Source organism: Meleagris gallopavo, chromosome 8 (assembly GCF_905368555.1).
Source record: "Meleagris gallopavo chromosome 8, MGAL_WU_HG_1.1, whole genome shotgun sequence".
Classification (NCBI taxonomy): domain Eukaryota; kingdom Metazoa; phylum Chordata; class Aves; order Galliformes; family Phasianidae; genus Meleagris; species Meleagris gallopavo.
Window position 1 is genome coordinate 32,724,188 of NC_139411.1, and position 23,313 is coordinate 32,747,500.

The following is a 23,313-nucleotide window of genomic DNA, read 5'->3' on the forward strand; positions in this document are numbered from 1 at the left end:
GGTGCGCCACGCCGCCACGTGACCTCCCTTCTACCAATCGCGGCAGGCCGCGCGCCTTTTCGAAAGTCGTTTCAGAAGTTAGTCCACATTTTTCTTTTCTCCTTCCGCCGAGCCGGCACCCGTTAAAGCTAAAAGAATCCCACCGCCTCGGGGAGGCTGCCGCAACCGGCTGGCTTAGGTTAGTCCCGCCAGCCACGGCGGCTGCCGGCAGGTGAGGGCGGCGAGACGGAAAGCTGCTTTCAGAGCTCTCCGCGCCGCTCTCGTGCCCCTCGGTGTGCGGCGTAGGGATACGCGCGGCGGCGAGAGGGCCCGGCGCGGCGGCCCTGGCGCGCGCGGGAAGACGCAGTGAGCGGCGGTGGCGGCGGAAGCGCCGCGCTCAGCCCAGGCGCTCCGGTGGGCTGCAGCTGAGGGAGAAGAGCCGGAGCGCCGCTTCCGTGAGGCGCAGCTGAGGATCCTCGGGGTAACTGTTCAAACTGCTCTTCTAAGCGTCTCCTAACGCGCTTTTCGGTCGGGCCGTGCTTTACAAGGCTCCCTTGCGTGTAACGGCGGGGAGGCGGGCAGCGCCGCGCTGTGTGACGGCTGGGAAAGCGATTTTCCTTCCCTAAATAGGTAGAGCATCGCACACGTGAGTTATCTTGATGTTCTCCCGCAGGTAAGGATCCTTTCGTGTGAAGATGCCGCTCTTTGGGAAAATTATTATCATTAAACGGAATGGGACCGACGGCATTTATTTTCCACTCACTGCCAGCTCGTGTTTATTTGGAAGGTGAGCGTATCTTGAATGCACCAGAATAGCACTAATAGCGTATTTCCTGCTGCTGGAATCTCCTCGATGGTTGTTATCAAAAATGTTTATATATGTTTGTGGGTGATATCTGGGGGAGGGACGGTGCTATGGGGCGGGGGCTGAATTCATTGTCACAGCTTTCCGCTCTTTCTTCGCTAAAACTACTTTTTTTTCTAAGCTTCTGGCTGAGGGAAATGAAGCAAACGAGTTTGGCAAGCCTGAGATTGAAAGTAGTGTACATATGGCAAGCAAGCAGGGCAATTCTTATCTCTAGAAGTGAAGCACATGCATTGTGTTCAACCATATTCACCGTGCCTGCACTAATTGCAGATTTGGTTGGTTCTCTGAGACATGGGTTGCAGAATACGGGAACTGGTCTAGAATCGACGAATAAAATGTTTGTATTTCTTTGGAAATATTTGGTCAGCACTTTACTGACTGGTTGATATCTTAAATGAGTAATTACTCAGCCCCAAATCAGATTCCTTGGTAAAAGTCTATGGTAAAATGTCCAGTATCAATTAAGATCCGTAAGTTCAACGCTGTTAACAGATACTGAGAGGACAAGGGGGAATGGTTTTAAACTGGAATGGTTTTAAACAGGAGAGGTTTAGGTTGGATATTAGGAGGAAGTTTTTCAGCCAGAGGGTGGTGAGGCACTGGAACAGGTTGCCCAAGGAGGCTGTGGATGCCCCATCCCTGCAGGCATTCAAGGCCAGGCTGGATGTGGCTCTGGGCAGCCTGGTCTGCTGGTTGGCGACCTGCACATAGCAGGGGGTTGGAATCATTGTGGTCCTTTTCAACCCAGGCCATTCTATGATACTGATGGTAATCTCTGGCTTCACACTTGTGCCAGTTAGGTAACACTAGGCTTGTGCTTAGCCATGCCATGTCCAGACCCTTTTTTTTTTTTTTTTTTCTTTTTTTTGGATCTGTGTACTGTTAGTACTTGGGCAGGTTTTAGAAATGACATGTTTTGCTAATAAGATGATTTAGCTTTAGATTGTGTGTTTTTTTTCTCCGCCTCATTCCATTTTCTATCCTTTCTAGTTCAGCGTTGTTTTTTTCACTACTTTAAATCACCAAAGTCAGCAGTAAATATAGTATTTACGTGTTCTGTATGCCTAATACAAGTGGTGTGCTATTGTATGGATTATTAGCTGAAATTTTGGACATGCTAATACCACAGCAATCCCATTTTTCTGTTTTTTCTCCTTTTAACCTGTAGGAGAACAGAATGTGATATTCGCATCCACTTGCCTCAGGTCTCAAAAGAACACTGTAAGATTGAAGTAAATGAGAACAAGGAGGTGAGTTAGTCGTGTTAACAACATTTGCATCATGTTATTGCATCTCACTGTGGTTCTGACATGTTTGCTTTATTTTTAGGCGATATTGACTAATTTAAGTACAGTAAATCCCACTCAGCTGAATGGTGGTTATTTCCAGCAGCCTGTACCTCTGAAACATGGGGATGTGCTAACTATTATCGATCGTTCTTTCAGGTGAGTGTTAAGGACCTACTGTGAATGTCTTGGTCCTAGAGGGTGCTCTGCAGACCAGCAGTGCTGAGAGCTCTATGGCACAGGCTCTGGCAGCTGGATGAAGATATGGTAGAGAGTGGGACAGCTTAAAATGCCACTTGACAGTCTTCAGATACAGAAGTTAACCTGCTTTATTTAGTTTTTCTTTACAGCGACTTACAGTGTTCCTTTAGAAGGCAGGATGGCTGAAAGACTTTCTTATTGCTTCCATATTATGTTAAGCTAAATCAAAAAGTTGGAATTGTCTAGAGAGAGAATTTTGTTATTTTATTTCCAGGATGAGCATTTCTAGGAGTAATGTTTGGAGAGTCTCGATGTAGTTAAAGCATTTAAAAGCGGTGTGTGTAATGCTGAGAGTGGGACCAGTCTTATTAGGTCATTGGTCTTAATAATGGGAATTTAGGGTGGATAGTGATAGGACAAGGGGGAATGGTTTTAAACTGAGGGAAGGTTTATCTTAGATATTAGAAGGAACTTTTTCACCCAGAGAATGGTGAGGCACTGGAACAGGTTGCCCAAGGAGGCTGTGGATGCCCCATCCCTGCAGGCATTCAAGGCCAGGCTGGATGTGGCTCTGGGCAGCCTGGGCTGCTGGTTGGTGACCTGCACATAGCAGGGAGTTGGAACCGGATGATCATTGTGGTCCTTTTCAACCCAGACCATTTTTTGATTCTATTTTACTTGCAAATACTTTCTCCAGATTTGAATATCCTCTCCAATCAACTCCAAAGAAGACACGATCTAGATCTCCAAAAGATGAAGCACTGCAGGTAATTTTGTGTCAGTAGGTTGCTTATTGCAAGTACGTCAGTATTAGTATTGCTGTGGTTCTGTGTCCTTGTTTTGTTGTGGGCTTTTGTGTTTCTTCTTAGAAAATTAGAAATCCAAGAAAATCAAGTGATGTTTGTGAGACAGATCTGCTATTAAAAATTAATCCTTAGCATTTTCGAGGATCTCCTGGGATGCAGGAAATGAGGAGTGTGGTGTTCAGTATCCATGTGTATTAAATGGGGGAGCTTGCCATAGATTCTAAGCATGCTTTTTTTCAGAAATCATGTGTTCTGTGTGCTATTATAGTAATACAGTGTTGGAGTTTTTAAGTGTCAAAGTAAGTCTATTTTTAAGTCTATTTTTGAATAATTTATTTTCATTTGTTTTCTTTTTTTTTTTTTTTTTTTACTGTTTTACCCCTTTGAGGGGGTACTGTTGCTCAGTGAATACTGTGGCTATTAGAAGACTTTTCTTTCTTCTATTTTTCCTATTTAAATAAAATTATTTCACCACATCTGGTAAGGAAGTAAGCTTAGAATGCGCTGTATATATTTGTCTGCAACAGGTGCATTCAGAGCTGATAATGATAAGACAGCATTTGAACTCTCGCTGTATAAACAGTGTTCTTAACCTGTGCAATACTCAACAATTAAAATTGAATCCTTTTAAAGCTGTTCAGTAAACAATGCTTGCACATTTATAAATTCAGTGGTTTTTTCAATGTGTAGTAGAAGGGAAAGTATAAATATATGTTGCTCTGCTGTAATATTGTACAAATTTACAGGTTCTTCATGTTCAGCAGGTGGCAGAAGCGGAGCTGTTACGCAAACAAACTTCGGGATCTAAAAGTCTTTGTTCTTCAGGTTTGTACCTGTGTTAGAGGGGGGTGGTTATATTTTTCTTCACTCAGAGGGTGGTGAGGCACTGGAACAGGTTGCCCAAGGAGGCTGTGGATGCCCCATCCCTGCAGGCATTCAGGGCCAGGCTGGATGTGGTTCTGGGCAGCCTGGGCTGCTGGTTGGTGACCTGCACATAGCAGGGGGTTGGAACTGGATGGTCATTGTGGTCCTTTTCAACCCAGATCATTCTATGTTTCTTCCAACCTAATTTTACTCTATGAGCATCAGCAGAAAAAGCAATGCTGAAAAAAATATGTTCTTAAGGACTTTTCAGTCTGAGTACAGTACACTCTTCTATGCCTGTGTACTATTTCATTGTACTTTGTGATTTACCAAAACAAGGTCCCTTCAAGAGAAATAACATAGTTGTATCCTGACAAACAGGCAGGACGGTTAAGCTGGAACTAGCAAGTTATGTTTGTATTGCTTTAAGTGATTTCTGCAGATTTGGTTTATAAAGATTAAACCATTTTTGAAACTGCAATGCAGTTGAAACAGATGTGTGAAACTATTGATTACTACGTTTTACTTTCCAGTGACAGCTCTAACATCACAAAGTCACAAATTTTGTCAGGTATTCTTTCCTGAAAAGAATTTGTAGAAGGTATAGTTCTAGAGAGACAGAGTTAGCTTTACTGATTGAAATCATAGTTCACAGTGCCTATTTTAGGTAGATGTAGTACAAAGCAACTTTATTCTAGAGGTGCTAATTTGGAGTAAAGATAGCCCTTAAACAGGTTAAATGCTGGAACCTTCCATCCTTCTGTGTTCAGTAAAGATATTTTCATGAGAAGAAAGAAAGTTTCATAGAATCTAGTGTCCCAAGTTTAAAGGAATCCACTGCGGAAGCATGCTACTTCAAGCTTCCAGCACGCACGCAAATTGCTTGCTGTGTCTCATCTGGGAACTTCTAGCTCTCTATTATCTTGATTTACCCCAGAGGAACGTTGTTGTAACGTTCAGCTGAACGTACAGCTGCAGTGGTACAGCACCTTTGTAAACACAAGACAGGATAGTTAGTGAATAGTGGTAAGCCAATCAAAGTGGTGTTTTTATTCTGCGCTCAGTGATTTATCGTGTGGCAGCCATGAAACATGTATGAGCTGTTGAAAAGAGGAAAAAATATAGTTTGTTCAGTACTGGTTTTTATTATCAGAGAATTGCTATTGTTAACAGAGCTTTATTTACAATACTTTATCCTGGATCCTGTTTGATATTTTTGGTGGACGAAAGGAAGGGATTATCATCATCTCTATTTAGGGAACTTGCAGTTGTGTTTCTGTGTAACTCCCTGTTGTGCTTTGCTTAAACTGTAGATAATGCTGAGTGCAAAGAACAAAACACCGATGAAAATAAACAAAGTACAGAGGAAAACCGTTCAAAAGCCATACCAGCTAAGCTACAAGCACTCAAGTCTTGCAAAATACAAGAACCTGCTAAAAAGGAAAATGAAATGTCTCCTTTTAGTAAACTCTATGAAAAGCTGAAACATGAGGTTAAAGGGAGAAAACTTCTACAAGAAGGAAATTTACTTAAAAAAACTGGAGAAGAAGATGAGAAGAGTGTTCTGCTAGAACCAAATGCTCGTATTCCACCAAGTTGTGTTTATGAACTGGGAAGCACAACTAAAGGAAAAGGAATAGATGTAAATGAAAATACCGAAGAATGTAAAATTAATCAAGATGTAGTCAATTCAGAGTTGAGTCAGAGCTCAACTGTAGGAAATCTTACCAGAAAGAGTCTTACAAAAACTCCTCAAAATTCTGTTTCAAAGGAGATGACAAAAGATAGTGGTAAGGGAAGTCATCTGCAAGATCGTAAGGAATTAAGTACATCAGGAAAATTGAGAGGTCCTGAAGTTACACCCAAGCCCCATAAGGAGAACAACGGGAATGCAGAACGTTCACTGAAGCCGTGCTTGAGTTATGCAGATAAAATTGACAACTGTGCAGTAATATTAGATAAACTAACACAGGCAGCTAATGTGACAAATGTTTCAGAAGGTGATAAATGTGTTCTGTCTACACCAAGGCCCAGAAGGAAGAGTCTTCGGTCTGCCTTCATGTCACCGGCCAAAGAAGCGTGTGGTACAGATCCTGTAAATATTGGGACTCCAGCAACTCGAGGAGATGTGTTGGTGGAACACGAGTCTTCAGCAATTTCAGCTGATACTCGAGGGGAAGATGCAGTGTGCAGAGATGATGGCCTCCAACAACTGCCTTTGGCAGAAAATAAATGCTTAAAACAGAGACGAAATAGTAAACAACTTACACCAGGAAAATCAGTGAAAGAAGAGATGCTGACAGAAATTTGCGATCAGACAAACCTTAACTTGAAAAAGAGAGATTCTGGGTCTCCTGCAGCATCTAAGAGTCCCAGGAGAAAAAGCAGGCAAAGTAATGAGTTAACAAACAAAAGCGTCCATTCAGAAACATCAACTTCAGAAGAGTTCACATCAGAGCTAGCAGCTGCTAGTCAGAAATCTGGCTCTGGAAGAAAAAGGGGAAGGACAAGGACCTCTGGACAATTAACTGAAAAAGCATTGGAGGCAAATGCAGTTCAAGAACACCACGAGGAGACTGCAGACAGAAAAGACGGTGAAGCTAAACAAGAGCTGGCCAATGAGGGATGTCAAAAGAAACTGGATTTGGAAGATGCCCGTATTCTAAGACCTCATAGATTATCATCAAAAAGGTCTTCTGGAAGTGCTACTGTACCAAAAGACAATGAGACTCCTTCAGAAAGAAATACTTCTGGCCTGTCAACTGAGGAGCAACCAGGTAAATAGGTTTAATCTCATACCTTGTTAGACCTGAATTGGGGAAATTCTCCTGGTGTTAGTGAGAATTTCTTTGTTTAAGTAAAATACAGAATTAATTGCTGGCGCGTCAGTTCTAAGGTGTTCATCATGTAGTTGACCTTAAAATTACACAGTGAGTTATTCAATTGGGTAAACTTTTGTGTCTAAATTAGTTACCATCTGGTAAGTTTCCGAATTCAAAATGCACATACAAACACTGTTTTCTATGTTGTTTAACAGGGTGACTTTCTTGTTTCTTGGTTGTTTTCTGTTACTGCTATTTATTATAGATAAGACCAAAAGGATATCTCAGAAGAGGACGAGTGGTGATTTGTTACCTCAGCCTTTAGGAAAAAGAAAAAGAGTGTCTTTTGGTGGTCATCTGAGTCCAGAACTCTTTGATAAAAGCTTGCCTCCCAACTCACCCATTAAAAGAGGTGCCATTCCTGCAAGACTGAGCTTACCATTTGGAAACTCGCCACGTGCAGTCCTGAAAAAGGGACAGGGACTGAAGCACTTTGCAGTCCAGGTAAATGTCAAATGCTAAAGCTAATCAAGTTGCTAAGCTAATTAATGTGGATGGAATTTAGAAATTCAAAGGCTTCTAAAAGTGAATTCAAAATGAGGAATATGTCTTGTTTAGGTATATGTTTGGAAATGGAAGTAGTAATGGCAATTTAAGATGGCACCTGTAAATAGCAATTTTTAATCTGTAAACTTCCTCCTTAAGAGGAATGGGTGCAGTCTACCTTTTTCTACCTGTCTTTGTCCTCTGGGTGCGTGCTTTTTACCTCCCATGCTTTTGCTTATTCTCATACATATGTAGGAGTCTATTTCTGTGCGTTTGTGCTTATCAGCACCAGTTTGCCATAATGAACTGAAAATAGCCACAGTCTAGGGCAGAAGTTTGGCAGAATGTGCAAACCAGTGTTACCTGGCTTTGCCAGAAATTGGAAAATGTTTGGCTGCTGTTTTAAGCTGATAAAAATTTGTAGTGTACTTCATTTGAGTAAACCTGTTTTGAGTTGAATAATAAAGTTGCTTAATTTGTTCAGTTGAATGGGACTTTTGAAATTTAAACATCATTACATGTTTTCTGTTTAGAGAGTAGTATCTAAGGATTTTCAAATGATCTCGTGATATTTTGTAGGACTGTATTTACTTTTCAGATATGTAGAGGAGCGTTTGTAGTTGAGCTTTGTGCAGTAACTTGTCTTTCACTTCTATTATTTTCTACCAGGAACTTAGTGTACATTTGCAGAAAGAAAAAATGTCACCAAGAAGTGTGTCAGCACAGAAGTCCCCACTTGGCTCATCCTCTGCTTCTGGAAAAGCAACACCAACATTTACTTTAAGCTCTCCACCTTACACAAAAGGACGTTTCTCTGTTTCTCAAATAACAACTCCATCCCCCATTGCAGAAGAGCAGAATGCAGGTGTGAAAGATAAGAATACAAAGGAGAAAAATGCTGGTCAAGTGCAAACACCTAAATCTGCTCATGTTAACGAAGAAGAGAAAACCTTTTTGATGACTACACCTAACAAATTAACCAGAAGATCACAAAATGCTTTGAAGAAGACTCCCATGAAGAGGAGAAGTGGGGCTGTGGCAGTACTCAGTGCAAAAAGAAGAAGTGGTGCTTCTAGTGCCAATTTACTAGGTTTGTTTCTGCAGTTAATTTTTAATACGAATTTAAATACTGCAAAAAATGATGGCAAGGCTGAATTAGACCTGTTGTTAATTCTTTACAACCCGTATCATCAATGATTGTCACGTATTCTGATTTTAGATTTTCTGAAACATCTGAAAATTGCAGGATTTTACATTCTCTTACGTATAAAAATAAATTACTATAGCATTAAATGCTTAAAACGTAAATCTTAATACTCCGAAGTTTATAAATGGAAGAATTACGGTTTTGTTTGATAGATTAACTGTAATGAGCCTTTGGGTCCTTCATATTTGAATGTTGGTTGAAATAGTTTTGGTGCCATTGGAAAAATTGAGTCTTGCTCTTGAAAATGTAATGTTTGTGAAGATACTTTAAGACAGGATGTCATTTTAATTTAAGGAAATAGATCCAGATGACTCTTTCAAGTGAAATTTAAAGCTTCCCACCAACAAGTCATTTGGTAGTTTTTATCATTCTCTTCTATATCCGTTTTTCCGTAGTACCATTTTTAGAATTTGAGCTATACATTCAGTATACATTCAGTATCCCAGTGATTGTTGTACTATATAGAGAGATAAAATTGCAGGCCTTCCTCAGTAATGCAGCTGAAAGCAAAATATGTTGTTTTTTTTTTTAAGTTGCTTTGTCTGTTTCATTCACTTATCAGCAAGAGTTCTTCACAAACTTTTGACACTTTTTCACTCCATCTCTAGTATGTAAGTGTTTTTAGTATCTGTGCATCAGTTTCTTCTATAAAATGAAAATAACACCATTATCTTCAATTATTTTTTTTATTTTTGGATGTCTAATTGGGAGAATTTTGTCTTCCCAGTTCTTTTTTTAGATAATTCCCTGTACGGTTGGCTTTTGTCTTTATATTCTGCACATCTAGTACTGACAGCTTTTGATTTTTGTTTTGCCAACTTTCCCTAACTTGTGCAGTAACTGACAAGAAAATAATATCTTCAGAATATTTTCAGAACTGGCATTCCCATTTTTTATCTTTACTTATAAGTCTCCTTGCCATTTCTGCAGTAAATGAGGCAGGTGTCCTGTCAGCTGACAGCTTTATTACACTGCTGTGATTAATTTCCTGATTACTGTGTACAGAATGATGGCTACACCACGGCAATTTTCAGAGACATGTGATGAAGATAGTATAAGAAAGTTACAGAAATTCTACATATACCTAAATGCTCTAAGCAGTATAAATATGTAATTTCATGATGACAAAGTTCCTTGGTTAGGTGATGAAAGAAAAATCAGTACATTTCTCTTAAAAATCATTTCTCTGACTTAAAACCTCACATTCTGCCAAAGAAAAGTTCCGCTATAATAATGAGCAGGGCTGAGAAGCTGATGGCAAATTTCTATTGGGGAAAGTATTTTCGTGATGAAAAGCGTGAAGACAGAATTGGGTCAGCCTTCAGTTTCAGGTTCTGTAGTGTATGACATTGTGTAAGTCTTTTTGTTCTTTGGTCATGGAAACAAAACTATCCTGGATGCTTGTTAAACTTCAGCTTGAAATAGCATCTTCATTTGAAAGTGTCTTCACACGGCACTTGAGGATAGGTGCCATCAGATGATGCAACTACTGATTTCTGATGTTTGACTGCAGCAAATCCTTTGGAATCATAAAGAAATAGTTATAAACTCCTATTTACACGGCTGAGAATTTAGGTTGTTATTCTTGTTTTGTTTTCTAGTTGCAAAAACTTGGGCAGAAGTGGTTAAATTAGGTGTTGCAAGACCACAGGCAAAGGCTGTCAAAAAATGTGTTCAAAAAGGAAGACCAGCAAGGAAAATCACACGGTCACCAAAGGTATATTCTTATACTACTATTTAAAGGGTTTGGGGTTTGCTGAACTATAAACAGCTTGTAGGTGTTTTGCTACAGAAGCTGGAAGTTTGTAAGTTTTTAGAAAGATGTTAAATGGTATTGTTGTCTTTTTCATGATTTGTAAGAATATTGTGACTTGTAAGAAGAAGTCAAGAATCATGTCAAGTTATTCTTTTTGGTGAACTCCATTAGGTGCTAGCAGTAGTTAAGGACTAGGTAAGTGTCTGGATTCTGTGCTGTGTTGAGCACGTGAAATAAGCAACCAGTTCATTAACTGAAAGTGAACTTAGTGTAATCAAAGCATCGTAAGAGTATGTCTAAATACGTTGGGTAGATGGATTAAGTATTTGTCTGTTGTCTACAGTCAAACTGTTCTGCCATTTGGACGAGTGTCTTTTTTAGTTTAAACACTTGCTGATGACTGGACTTGCTGATCTTGAATAGATCATCTAGATAGTTGATTCTGTGAAGATGAAAAGAAGTAAGACTGAAGCACTCTCAGGATAATCTCTGAGCATTCCTTAAAGCTAAGAGTACTTGTTACACGGCTCACTGAACACAGTCCCTCAAATTTTAATAGAAGATACAAGCTATGTATTTCACAAAGAGCTAACCCTTTAATTTAGCTGCAATTTAACCGCTTCTGTATGCTGAACAGTATTTATTAACTAAACAAGACCAATGAATATGTGGCAGTTTTGAACGATTCTCATTTGGTTTTAAATATAAATATTTACTAAAATTTAAATATTTACTAATGGTTTTGGTGTTGTTTTTTTTTTATTTTTTTATTTTTTTCTTGCTGTAGACACCAGAAAGAAAAATAAAAGGTCATTTTAGTACAGGTCATGCAGAGTCTCCTGCTACAATAGTTGTAGGTAGAGCTTACTCCACCACAGTTCAAACAGCTGGGAAGGTCCCTAAAGTGGTGAAAAATCCGATCTTGAAACAGAACATGAGTATGGATGAAAACTTCACAGGTGAGCTGTGAAATGTTAAAATCTGTTACTGGTTCTGTCAACTGTGTGAGGATTTTTGATACTCATTTGGTTTGATTTTGATGCATGTGTTTTGTTTTTAAAGCGTATGTGTTTTGTTTTGTTTTGTTTTTTAAATGTGTTTTATAGGACTGACCGAGATGTTTCAAACACCAGACAATAAGGGTGGAAAAACCTTAGCTTTGACCACTGCTCATAATTTTACACCAACATTCACCGCAATGGAGATTTCTGATCTGCAAACACCTGAAGAATCTGGTATGTTGTTTGGAAAGGAAGACTTATGTGTACATGTAAGGTAATAGTGTCTACAATTATTTGAGACAGCAAACAGTCTTGAGCTAGACAGACTTGATGTAGGGACAAAATATCTTGCAACTATATTTTAATATCTATAATGTATTGAAAAAACGTTTTGTAGCTTCAGTAATTTTTTGTGGCCTTTAATTTTTTTTAGTATTTGGATTTAGTGTGACATTTCTATATGATAAAGTGTAGTTTCAGGCAAATCTTTTGTTGAAGCGTGGCAGTTCTTTAGTTGGTTATTTATGGACTTGACTTTGTCCATTGGCAACATCTTACAGCAGGAAGTAGGTGTATTTTTTTTAATTGCATACCAGTCATTGTGTCCTTGTATAACTTAAGAATTCTTCATGGTTCTGTTCAATTCTGTTTTCTTAAGAATTTAGTAAAGATGAAAAAAAGAGAAAAAAGAAAAAATAAGAATAAATAATCCGATGTTTATAGGAGAGGCATTAATAAAATCATTTTTTATATCAGATTGAAAAACCTTGGTTTCCTTTGTAGCTTCTACTCATTGTTTTAGATTTATGCTGTGCCTTGTAGGAGCTGATTATCTTAAAGCTAATCGATTGTTGAAGCGCATTGTTTGATTTTAGCTTATTAGAATACTTGGGCTGACTGCGTCTGTTTTCTGCTTAGCTGTACAGCAGTTAGCGTGGTTAGATTTACTGTTTTTTGTTGGTTGGTTCTTTTTTCTTCCAAATTGTATAAACCTACCTTTTATTTCAGGAGAGATCATGGTGTCGCCATTAAATGCTTCAGATGTTTCAGAACAGAAACAGGATTTTCAAGACATCTCTTACTTTCTGAGAGAGAGAGAGTCTCCAAAGTTTGCGTTTGATGAAATATCCACAAAAACTCCTGAAAAGAGAAAAAGTATGCTGAAAGAAGATACTGGCATGGATAGTGTGCCGGTGAATCCAGAGAAACAAGCATCTCAAATGAGGTCACCAAATAAAAGGAAAACTCCAAATCAGAAGTTGGAGTCACTTGAAGTTGTATCAAGCATCAAGCAGCCTTTAAAGACCCCAAAACAGAAGTTAGAGCCCGTAGAGTCCTTGTCAGGTGTCAAGCAGCTCATGAGGACCCCGAAGCAGAAGTTAGAGCCTGTAGAGTCCTTGTCAGGCATTAAGCAGCTCATGAAGACACCAAAACAGAAGTCAGAACCAGCGGAGGTCCTGTCAGCCATCAAGCAGCTCTTGAAGACCCCGAAGCAGAAGTTGGAACCAGCAGAGGTACTGTCGGGTATCAAGCAGCTCATGAAGACACCAAAGCAGAAGTTAGAACCAGTGGAGTCCTTGTCAGGCATCAAGCAGCTTTTAAAGACCCCAAAGCAGAAGTCAGAACCAGCAGATGTCCTGTCAGACATCAAGAAACTTTTGAGGACCCCAAAGCAAAAGTCAGAACCAGCAGAGGTTCTGTCAGGCATCAAGCACCTCATGAAGACCCCGAGGGAGAAGTTGGAGCCTGTGGAGTCCTTGTCGGGCATCAAGCAGCTTTTGAGGACGCCAAAGCAGAAGTCGGAACCAGCAGAGGCCCTGTCAGGCATCAAGCAGCTCATGAAGACCCCAAAGCAGAAGTTAGAGCCTGTAGAGTTCTTGTCGGGCATCAAGCAGCTCATGAAGACCCCAGAAGAAAAGCTGAAGCCAGCAGAGGTCCTGTCGGGCCCACAGCAAAAGTCAAAACCTATCACAGATGAAAATGCCTCTGAAAAATTGCTGGAGACTGCAATACAAAAAAAAGGAGTATTAGAAGATATGACAACAGTTAATTTAATTAAGAAAACTCCAAAATTGAAATCCCAACCGGTAGAAGACATGATTGGAATCAGCCGTATTTTCAAGACGCCAAAGGAGAAAGTTAAACCCATAGAAGATGTATTTGGTATTAGTAGATTAATGAAGACTCCCAGAGAGAAATCTCCCCCAGTTGATGATTTTGTGGGTCTGAGTAGGCTGATGGCAGAACCCAGACAGAAGAATACTGAGTTTGAAATGGACTACATTGGAGTGAAGGAAATATTTGATACGCCAGAGAAAACGAAGGTAAAGCTTATTTATTTATTTAGTTATTTATTTAGGAAGGAATTTATTTAGACTTGGAGTCTGTGGCTGAAATGAACCCTTAGGCCATCTAATACTACCTCATGTTTTATTGCATCATATTTTGATTAAAACATCTCATGCGTGCGACCTCTAGATAAAAAATACCATCGTAATTTGGGAAGAGTAAAGATTGCAACCTGTGTTTTCCTTGGAAGCTTTCTGCAGGTCAATGACCCCCCTTTGACAAGATGTAGTTTAGTACAAATATGAAGGAACAATTTTTTTCCTTTATATAGCACCCTTACATTACTTATGCAGTATAGTCAAATTCTTACTATGCCTTCCTTTTCATAAGTTAAGTATATACGATTCTTTGTACAGCTTCTTCATAGCCTCTAGATTAAATATTAAAGCTCTCTTTTCTTTAAACATGAAATAGTATTAAGCTTTTGCCAAAATGCTGTGAAACCTCTTGGTCATTTGATAGCTCATTCTTCCTATAAGTCATTCATTCATTGCTTGCTGAATGGACGCTTACTTTTATAGAGAGAGAACTATAATGCTATACATTTGCTTGTATTAGTATGTATTTTGTTTGAAGGAGCTCTGTCCATGTGGTTACTGATGTTGAGTTACCGTTCTGATTTTACACAGCTTCATTACTCTTGTCTGTGCATTTTACTAGCATCGATTTTTGTGTAAGCTCCCGATTCCATAGATAAAACACTGAGTATCACTGGGCTGAGTGCTTGTTTGTGCTGAACTGCAGTAAAACGCTACAGAACATCAAATGACTCAGCATCAATATCCTTTCTTTTGGGATTTTATTTTGACACTTTTCAGCCAATTTAGTGAATGCACTTTTTAAAGAAACTGTACAGTATTGTCTTTCACTTTAAAAACTGCTACATTAGCTCAGATGACAAATATGAAGTTCAGTTTGTGTGCTAGTATTGTATATGGATACAGTTACTAAACTAAATTAACTTTGTTTTATGAGAGGAATACTCAACAAGACTTTTTTTTTTTTCCAACCATTTTAATTTTATATTGGCTTATATTTATATTTCCAATCCTGTCAGACATGAATTTATTGATTATTCCCCTAGGTCAAGTCATTAAGTGTTATGGATCCTAAGCAAGAAGATACTGTACATCGTTCTACAAATTGCAGTCATGAACATGGTATGTATAAATACTTTCATTTTAAAAATGGTTGTAACGAATATACTTGCTATTAGGAAGTTTTAACATGTGCTTTAAAAACTCAAAATTATACAGTATACAAAGAGCAAGTAGCTCATGAAATGTGTACAGTAATTCCTAGTGCTGAATTTCACCAGAGCTGAGATTGTATTGGTGGGGAGGTAACGGTGTTCTGATGTACTAATGGTGTCATCTCCAAACAACCAGTGTATAAAAAACACTAATGCAAAGGTCTCCATTTAAAATCACCTTTCTTAGCAAAGACTTTCAATAGTTCATCTGAAAGCTATGAACGCTATCAGTCTCAAATAAAACAACTTTGTGCTGGCTAGAATCTGTTAAAATTACCACCACACTTTCCTATTTATTAATTAAGAATATTAAGTATACAAGACCACTCTGCTAGAAAAACTCACAAATACTTTTATCAGGCGTAGTAATGAGTAACTTTTGCTTGTGCTCTTTTCTATGTAAAAACTTTGCATGCGGTGAAAAAACTGTCTTAGAAGACAAACAAAATACTTCACAAGATGAAGATTCTCAACAGAGGAGGTCAACTAGTGAAGACCAGTCTACTCAGAGACCAACCAGGGGCTGGTTGAGGAAGACTGTACATTCTGCTTCAATAAAGCAAGCTGAAAAGGATTTAAATTTAAAAGAACTGCAAGATCTGGAGAAAAAGATCTTCCAAGAAGAGATGGAAGAGGTCAGAACTTCAACTTCAGTAGCTAAAAATCTAGGAAGAGGAAGGAGAACAAATGCTTGTGTGGTAGAAGAAAACATTTCAAAACATAATGATGAGAAAAAAGTTGAAACCGTTTCAACTTTGGAAATGCATGCTCCTACTCAAAGACCCAGAAGAGGTAAAAGGAAAGAAGCAGAGGAGTTAAAACTTCCAGATGAGAACCTTGAGTCTTGTGGCAAAGATTCTTCAGTGTTACAAAAAGAACCTGCAACTATGAAACTGGCTTTGCAGGATTTTATCATCAGTGACATATCAATAAAAGATGATGTTCAAAGCATGAAGGCAGAAAGTTTATCTAGTAACAGTCAAAATGAAAATTGTCAACTGCAGACAGATTTTAAAAACTCAGAAAATACACCTAACAAAGCTAGTCTAGAAGACAGTGAAGAAATGCTTCTACTGCCTAGGAAGAGGGCTAGAGAAGTGAGAAAAGTAGAAAATGCAGAAGAACCGATTGCCCCTAAAAGAGGAAGGAGAGCCAAGAATGACCAAGGTAAGCAAGCTTCTTCAGAGGAGCTTCATGCAACAGCAAGGAGGCTTCGTAAACAACCAACTGCAAAGATAATGCAAGAGGATGAGCAGACTTTTGAGACTGCTCCAGCAGAACTACCTGAAAACAGAACCAAAGTTGAAACGAAGATAACACAAAAAAGAGTTAACTCTTCAAGAAATGCTAGAAAACACTTGACAGAAGTAAAATCTAACATTTCTGGGATGGTACCTGAAAATACACAGAACGTTCAGAAAATTGAGGAAACTTTGGATGAAACTGTTACTGAAACACAATCATCCACCAAAAATGAGAAGGAAGCATCTCTGGGAGATGAAGCTGAAAATACTCAGGCAAATACAACAGAAGCATCTCGGAGATTAAAATCACAGTCACCTTCTGGAGAAAGAAACAAAATGCCAACTACTGTTCTAGTCTTGGAATCAAACAGCACAGTGCAAGAAACAAACAGAACTAGGAGCAGGAGAGGCAAGAAGGCCTCTTCAGAGCAAAAGACTGATGAATCTGCTAAGAATGCAGACAGCTCAGAGCTAATAACACCCAAATTGAAGTCAGAAACAGAAATGGAGGAATCTGCTCCCAAAGAGTCTTTAGGCTGTGTTGATGAAAAGAAGATAGACAAAATAATGGAAGACCAGAACTGCACATCTGTCACAACAGTTACTGCTATAAACAGTGACAGTGGTGCTCATAACCATCAAAAGCAGACAGAAAATGAACAGGTACTAAAATCAAAGCAAATTGAAATTCTGCAAGAGAATCAAACACAAAACAATGGAGCTATGCGGAGAAGAGGTAGAATTAGAAAAGTTAATTTTGAACTTGAACAAACCAGTTCCAAAGCACTTGGGCAAAAAAGGAGTTCACCTGGGGACGAGGAAGGAATGACTTACAAACTTGATCAGCAAGAGACTTCAGACAATCCTTCTCAAGTAAGGAGGAGCAGAAGAAAGCAAGTTAATTCCATTCCACAAGCGGCTGGTTCTACCTTTACAAAACAGCAGACCTTAATTGAAGATCATAGTAAAGATGAGACTTCTGTAAAAGACCACGATCCAGCTTTGGAAACTACTCCCTCTTCAACAGAAGACAATCCACTGAGACGGGGAAGAAGACGAGAGGTTGCTGTAGCATCACAAGTGACGAGTTTTCTTTCTATCAGAAAAAAACGTGGGTTGCAAGAAGGTGACGATAAAAAGACGACTGTGAAAGAAGATCAAAATCCAGCTTTGGGAAATGAAACTTTGCAAGCAGAGACAAATGCATCAGCAAGGGACAAAAGAAAAAAGATCGATCTAGCAGCAGAGGCAAAAAGTTCATCTGCTCTCCAGGGGAAGTGTGGCTTGTCACAAAACGGTGATAAAGAGGCGAATACTAACGGGGAACAAAATATGCCTTTGGAACCAGTGTCCCTCACAAAAGTGAACCCATTAGGAAGGGGCAGAAGGAAAGAAGCTCTGGTGTCACACACAACTAATTCAATTTCTCTTAGAGGAAGACGTGGCTTACCAGCAGACAGTGTTAGAGAAGAGGCTTCTAAAGAGGATAATGTTCCATTAGGAACTGTTGCTTCATCTCTGAAAGAAAATCAGCTGAGAAGAGGCAGGAGGAATCAAGTGACCTTGTCAGAAGCCACAAGTTCTGCTCAGGGAACACACAGCTTATCAAAGGAAAGTGGTAGAAAGAATAATCGTAGGGAAGCTAAAAACCTGATTTCTGAAAAATCTGCTTCCCAAGAAAAAATGGATCTTTCAAAAGGCTACTCGAGGAAAAAAAATAGCACTTCACAGCCTGTTAACTCTAGGTCTCTTCAGGCCTTGCCAGAAGATGGTAAGAATGAATCCCCAGAGGAGCAGCAGACTATGCTTCTGGAAATAACTCCATCTTCAGAAGAAAATCCATCAAGATTGGGCAGAAAAAAAACACTTTTTTTCAAATCTGAGTATACTAGTTCCAGTTTTCTCAGGGAAAAACGTACCTTGTGCAACAAGGGAGGTCAAAAGGGAAATCTTAATGAAGATGAAGGTACATCTCTGGAAAATAACTCATCCCAGGAAAACCGTAGGCAGCTGAGAAATAAGAGGGAAAAGGTAGAATTCCAATCAAAGGCAGCTACTTCTACTTCTCTCCATGAGAAGGGCAACTTGCCAGAAAATGATAACGCTTCAGAAACTCAAAATGAGTGTTTGGCATCTACTGGTTCTGAAAAAAATAAGCAGCCTGGAAAAGAGGTTAGCCCTGCTCAACAGCCAACTTCCACTTCTCGCAGAAGAAAATGTCAATTGCCAGCAGATGTCTTAGCACCCAAAAAGTTAAAATCAGGTGAGGCAACAATTTACTTTCTATTTTCTGTGTAACTAAGTTGGGTATTGATAGAACAACGTGTGTGAAGATCTAATATTACTGTAGACTGCCATAGGCTCATGTAGATAAAGAGATGTTCTTTAATACAGCAAGAATTCTTAAGTAAAGAGCAGCTATGTTACCCTGTTCAAACAAGATGCTTTTCCTAAGTGGAATGAATTGATTTTTATGGTACACGGTGCTTGTATCTCTACTGGGATATTCAAATGCCCTCGTGCACGTTCTCTCTCAATCTGCAACTTCCAATTGAGAGTAATACGACAATTAACTGACCTGCAGGAGTAGGTGGTAATGACATAACATGAGCACTGCATCTTTAAGGCCCATCATTCATGCTTGTTTTCTCCTAAGTATCATCTGAGTTCCTGCTCCTACATCTGTAGCTTCTGGGTAACCTTTAGGTAACATGCTTATCAATTTAGCCAGTTTTCTTTCTTGGTTTATAAATTTTTGCTTCTCTTTAGATATTTGCTAGTTTCCACTTCCTGACTGCTATATGTACATCCCAAATGAGTCATCTGTACTGGTCTTTTCTACCTGCCTGGATAGTTTCTTTTCTGGGGAGGTTGTCTTTTCCCATGTGGATTTAATGGTGGTTTCCTTGTGTGGTGTTTGGCTTGATGCTCTTCTCTTAGAGCAGCTTTGTTCTCTGCTATCTAGGTTCTTACATAGCTATCCAGTCTCTTGCTTATAGTTAAAAGCCTGACTTAACTGTAGGTGGACCATACAACTCTTCCTGTAAATTCATTTTTGCTGGATTTTTCTCCAGCATTGGATATATTTTAGTTTTGCATATTGGTGGAAGGCATTTTAGCTGCAATGGTAGCTAATTGGTTTTGGTGCTCTCATTAATGCTAACCTACTTTCTGAAATAGCTGTGAGTCCATGGGGATCTATCTTAAAGGATATTGGATGTGCAGAAGTGTGGGTTTTGTAGCTGGTTTGTTGAATTCATGGGTGTAATCTTTGGAATGTGGTCACTGGGGACATCTTGAAAAACAATGTGACTGAAGACTGACTTTGTATGAAATGTTTCATTTATAATATAAATTTCCAATTGACATTTCTGTCTACAAATAGATAATGATGAAAACAGATCACCCAAAAGAGGAAGAAGAAACAAAGCCAAAGAAGAACTTGACAGAGGGGGTGTCAAAGCAACTCAGAATCTTGGAGGAACAGACAGGAGAACAAGATCAAGCACAAGAACGAGTGCAAGAACCAGAAAATAGCCTTCACAGCTTCAGAAGCAATTTTTAAAGCAATTCAGTAATTGAACAAGTTTTTAACATGAATTGATTTGCACTCGGATTTTAAATTCAGGTTTTCTAAAGCAATCATGGTGTTACAAAAGTGCTTCACTTGATGTGTTTACAGATGCAGCATAGATACCTGCTCTTAGTAGATTTGTCTGTATAGTGGTTCTTAAACCATGGGGTGCTTATGCAGAATGGCAAATATAAAAATAAATCCTTTCTAATACTATTTATCTCCTCCTTCTTTTAATCAGTACAGCAGTCAGAAAGCCATGCTACTTAACTATCTATATAATTGTAAGCTATTTTCTGCATAGTTTCATGTGCTTAAGTCTTATTTTTCCTTAAAGTTTTGTAAATATTCTTTAAAAAAAAAAAAACCTATAGATTTATTAGCAAAACTGCTATCTTGAAATGTTTTTTAAAAGAAGTCCATTTTACTGAGAAGATTTGTAATTCATTAAATTTGTAAAAAATTTGAGTCTCCTGTGTTTTGTATTCTTAGAAATAAGTAAGAAAGTGCATTTATTTCTATTACCATATTACATGCAGAAAGAAAATCCAGCTTCAGCAGCTAATTACATTTTTGAGAGCAGAGTTGAGAACCTACTTCTTTACATAGTTTTTGAGGAGTTACAGGCATTTCTGTGGACAAATGGAAAAGGAAAGGCAAATGGATTCTGTGTTCTGACATCTGTTGACCCTTTGAGGATGAAAACAACCCTTTGGGTGAGTTCTTGTTTGTGAGATCTGTTGTCTATTGCATTTATTACTGTAGGGCTGAGATGTGTTTCTTGCAGTTTCAGTTTTAGCCTCCCAGATGTGAGTAACCTCTCACAAAATGTGTCACTGGATTTTTGGTTTAGCATTTGTGATCATCCAGAATTCCAGCTCATGCAGCCTCGTGTTGTCCCAGCAACAACTGAAGCATCAGATCTGGGCTACTGATCTTGGAGTTGTTCAGATCCATACCAATTTTCCTGCATTTGTGTTGGGTCCTGGCTCTTCTGCTTGCTTCGTGGCTCTCAGTCCACCCCAATGTAAAACAGATTTGGGAACGTGAATTTCACGAACCTAATCCTGTGTCAGCCCCTACTGGCTGCTGCTTAGAAGTATTCCCCATTTATTTATTATTTTGAAGCTATTCACAGAAGGGAAACAGGACAAAGTAATTTAATGTTTGTAACCCCTTGAAGTTGGTGTAGAGTGGATCAGTTTGTCGGAAACCCATAACCATGATGGTGCACGTTATGAGGCTTAAAGAAAAAAAACAAAACTTCAGTACTGAATGCACTGCTGTAGGATTATATGCTATACTATTTGAAAGTTGTGCTAAAAGTAAGATTTTATTGATAGCATTGATGTTGTATCACTTCCTACCCTGTTTTTCCTAGTATTGGATGTTCTAATGGGAGAGAGGGCGATTATCTTCTAGCTCGATTTTCTGCTGAAGATGACAGGATCTCAGCAGAGAAGGGGGGAGAAGGTGCATGCTAATAAATGACAGTGTGCAAAGAGTGAAATGCTGAACGTGGTAGCAAGGTTGGAGGGCACTGCTGTGCTGTGCTTATGCGTGTGCCACTGCATTAATGTGTGTTTCTTATGTTGCAGAAGACTCATTTTCTTTGTCTTTATACTCCTGCAGAGTCACTTACATGCTTGTGGTATCCTGCTTGCTACTGATCCATCTGAAGGAATGCTTCTGCTTAGACCTTCACATTCCTGCACAGCTTCTGCTTGGCTTTCACACATATGTTAGTGTGCTGTAAAGAGTTTTTCCCACTGCCTGTCCTGACTGCATGATCACAGCAAGCTCTGCTGGTTTGGTTAGTGGCCTTCAATGTGACATGTGAGTATGAATAGGAAGAAGAGAAAGTTTTGAGCTCTTGAGGCTTTTGCTGTACCTTCCAGGTGAGCCACGCAGCCCTGTGGGTTTTTGTGCTCCCATCTGAAAATTTTCAGCTGCATTGGAGATCCAGTGCCTGTAAGTGTCTGTACTTCTTTTCCATCTTTAGTATCGTTCCATGGTTACTCAAGGCAGTAATTTCTGGCCTGAAGGTGTATCAAAGTCCTGAGGTAAAGATCAACACTGCTTTTTCTGGAATAACAGAAACCAGCAGGGCTGAGCTCTCAGCTAGTTACTTAGATAACAGACCTGCAGATGGATATACATCCAGAGCAGAGGCTTTCTGTGGCAACAGATACAGCAGAGCAATGTCAGAATATGCTTACTCTCAGCTATGTCTTCATCTAATCCTGCAGTGACTCTTCTTGTGTGATAGATGGATGAGAAATTGCTTCCCTGTTCTTGACTAGCTGAAACAAGTGGATGTGGCACTTCCCTTCAGAGGGAATTGGTATCAGTGAGGTAATGAAATTTGGGGATGTTTTAGTTAGTGGAAAAAATAACGTACCTGGATGCTGTAGCAATGTTTAGCTGAGCTTTCTGTGTGCACAGCTTATGAATTTGAGCTCCAGTCTGCACCAAAGTAACGACTTTGTGTTTGTTTTTTGTGGAGCAGCTAATGGCCACCGTAAAGAAACTGACCTCTATTTGTCATAAAGAACAACTGTCTGTGTGTTGAGATCCAACAGAAAACAATGTCTCTTACCAAAAGAGGTCCTATCAGCCATTGGGGACAGTCCAGGAAATGTCCTTGTGTGGATTATTTTTGGTTTTGTCCTCACTTTCACTCCAAAACCAGCCTAGTCTTGACTCTAACAGAAACAATGCCAGGCTGTGTGTATCTCAGGACAGGCTTTACCTGTGACTGTTTCATCAGTAATTCTACATATCACTTTCAAGGCTTTAAACAGGATTGTAAACCAAAGTGTTTGGTGTGTCTGTTTCGAATTTTTCCTCTTCAGAACTTAGAAACAGAGAGGTTTAGTTTTGATGCGGTGTTGCTGTTCTCATAGGGACAATTTCTTCTCCAAAGAGTGGCCAGGCTCCTTGGGAAAAAAAAAAAATGCCCTTTTTAAGGACTTGTGTATGAGGTTATTTGCAGCACCAGAATTCCTTACTGGTAAATGTTCTCAGGCAGTGATTAAAGGTACATGTACTTGGAGGGCAATACAGTTGAAGAACGTCTCATGAAATAACACATCCTTTTATAGGATTAAATGAAGATCCAACTAGAATTTTAATTGCCAGGTATGGTGGCTATCGCCTGATAGCTCTCGATGGCACTCCAGATAGATACTAACGCACTTTTCTGGCTCACTTGAGCACCTGTATCCAGCAGGTCCCTAATAGCTGCCAGCCTGTGACCACTGCTATCATTGCCACTTCTCCTCAGGGACTCCTCTGTGATAACGAACAAAGAAACAGATGCTTGGGGTTTCTTCAGCTCAGATGACAGCAGTGTGAGTAAAACTTTCAGCTGTCTTTCACTCTAAGTATTTCATGGATAAAAAGTGTTTTGGTACCTAACCGGCTCGAATAGAATTTGAATCCTGTTGCGGCTATATGCTTCTACAAAGTGCTTCTTTCAGCCCTAACCATGTCCCTTCCAAGAAAAACTTTCGCTGATAAAGGTGTGATAAACTTTTATATTTCGTTCTCTTATTA

The 23,313-nt window shown here is 39.3% G+C and overlaps 1 protein-coding gene across 4 annotated transcripts; it reads left to right on the top strand.

Moving 5' to 3' along the window:
- Positions 1–253: 253 nt before the first annotated feature.
- Positions 254–20,223, top strand: MKI67 (marker of proliferation Ki-67). 4 transcript variants are annotated; one of them, XM_085229311.1, is made up of 16 exons: positions 254–460; positions 653–766; positions 2,016–2,097; positions 2,177–2,292; positions 3,032–3,101; positions 3,887–3,965; positions 5,318–6,781; positions 7,092–7,330; positions 8,042–8,462; positions 10,181–10,296; positions 11,123–11,294; positions 11,442–11,570; positions 12,345–13,660; positions 14,770–14,845; positions 15,376–18,444; positions 19,567–20,223. In XM_085229311.1, exons 2-16 carry the CDS (start codon positions 675–677, stop codon positions 19,716–19,718), a joined length of 7,593 nt encoding a protein of 2,530 aa, XP_085085437.1. In that variant the 5' UTR covers positions 254–460; positions 653–674; the 3' UTR covers positions 19,719–20,223. The 4 variants fall into 4 exon arrangements, with proteins under 4 accessions (XP_085085437.1, XP_010713131.3, XP_085085438.1 ...); XM_010714829.4 differs by having other exon boundaries at positions 255–460; positions 15,373–18,444; XM_085229312.1 differs by having other exon boundaries at positions 255–460; positions 3,902–3,965; positions 15,373–18,444.
- Positions 20,224–23,313: the final 3,090 nt, after the last annotated feature.